Source organism: Rhea americana, unplaced genomic scaffold (genome assembly GCF_003343005.1).
Source record: "Rhea americana isolate MKP2758 unplaced genomic scaffold, rheAme1 scaffold_257, whole genome shotgun sequence".
In the NCBI taxonomy this organism is placed as follows: Eukaryota; Metazoa; Chordata; class Aves; order Rheiformes; family Rheidae; genus Rhea; species Rhea americana.
Window position 1 is genome coordinate 372,406 of NW_028186376.1, and position 1,654 is coordinate 374,059.

The 1,654-nt window shown below is 51.2% G+C and overlaps 1 protein-coding gene across 2 annotated transcripts in view; it reads left to right on the forward strand.

Moving 5' to 3' along the window:
- The first annotated feature begins 1,434 nt into the window (after nucleotides 1–1,434).
- The window catches only part of GATD1 (glutamine amidotransferase class 1 domain containing 1), an 11,343-nt gene continuing 11,123 nt past the window's right edge, over nucleotides 1,435–1,654 (forward strand). For both annotated transcript variants that reach the window (XM_085307329.1, XM_085307330.1), the window contains exon 1: nucleotides 1,435–1,563. In XM_085307329.1, coding sequence (XP_085163455.1) covers nucleotides 1,461–1,563 — 103 coding nt within the window. In that variant the 5' untranslated portion in view covers nucleotides 1,435–1,460. The remainder of the gene's footprint in view (nucleotides 1,564–1,654) is intronic.

Consider the following 1,654-nt stretch of genomic DNA (forward strand, 5'->3'; position numbering starts at 1 on the left):
ATTAGAAAAAGAGGAACATCCAGACATCTCCAGACAGCAGAAAGTAGTTTCAGAACACCCCTTTGGTGTGGACAGAATATGGACAGACGGATCATTGAACAGATRAACAAACAGACAGCATGATGGCAAAAGCTGTATTTCCTTTAGGGAAGAAAAAATCAAGTCCCTTCAAACAAATAAAGTAAAATAATGTCAGAATTGTACTGTCTTTGTTTTCTATCAACCATTTTATAGTGGCATTGTTTCTTTATAATATACTAGCAACCATTGAGATATAAATCTATTAAATTAGCATAGAGATGAAAAATGCAAATTCAGAAACAGAACAAAGTCTGCAAAAATTACATTTCCTCTGGTAAACTACAGAGCTATGAGCAACAATACCTGCATTAAATGAACATTTTTGGGGGAAGAATAATGAGTCATTAACAATTAGAAGTATACACAAGAAAGACAATCTGGAGCAGATATGAAGGATGGGAAAGACAGTTTCAAGAACATTTGGAAGATCTTATTTAGTTTGCAATTCTGATATTCTGATATTCATTTCAGTGCCAATAACTTACAAATAGCTTTGGTTTAAAGGAGTTTCATGCCTCGTTATCTCGTGCAGCAGGAACACATCACATCACTAGCACTATCGACCATGATTAGTGGTGTTTTGGACTTTACGGGAAAGGTTTTGATATTTATTTGGCTGGGGAGGGACTTTATGTGGCGAGAGCAAGGCAGTTTGCAACCTAACTCACTAGCRCTCTTTGGCTGGCTGTAGCCTCTCAACAGGGCAATGAAAACTAGTTGTCATTTTGACACGAATGTGTGCTTTTTCTTTGACACTCGTAACACAGTGTCACTAACTTCCCCTACTTTGATGGGGCGCTGGTCAGCAGGACAGTCTTCAATGTTTCAATCCTGTTGGGGTACCAACATAAAATCTGATGAAGAGAAAAGGCTTACTATCAGAGGAGAACTTGACAAGTGAGTCTCTAATGAAAACATCGTGCTACTATGCAGAGAAAATAGAACATTAACACCCTCACAACTTGGTGAGGCCCGCACAGTACATCCAAACACTGACTGCGACCTGTCCGAGGTAGGGGAGTGAGGACAGCGTCTACTGTGCTTGCCCACGGACGGGTGACTTCACATGGCTTGAGCACCGCCAGGCATCGCGCACCGSCAGCTCCTGGAAGGCAAGCAGGACACCACTCCCGCAGCGTGCGCAGCAGGTGCCTCCCCCAGGGGCCCCCRAGGGGGCTGAACCCCCTCGCGACGCCCACGCACCCTCACGGGACCCCAGGCTCCCCCGGCGGTCCCGCAGCTGCCGCTCTCCTTCCCGCCCTGCCTCCTCACGCACCGCGCGCTTCGCCCAACGGCCGCGCAGCGCCGCCTGCTCCCCACGCCGCCACTGCGCGCGCGCATGCGCGGCGCGGCGGGGCGGTGCGAGGCGGCGGCGCTGCATGAGGAGGCAGCCGGCGGCGGCGGGCGCTGCCGCTCTCTCCGCCATGTCGGACCGGCTCGGCAAGCCTACCTGCCTCATCGTCGCCAGCGCCGCCGCCGCGGGTGAGACGCTCCCGGCAGGCACCCCCGTCCCGCCAGGGCCCTCTTGTCCCTTCAGCATGGCGCGCTGCGGCCTGGCCCGCCGGTGGCTCTG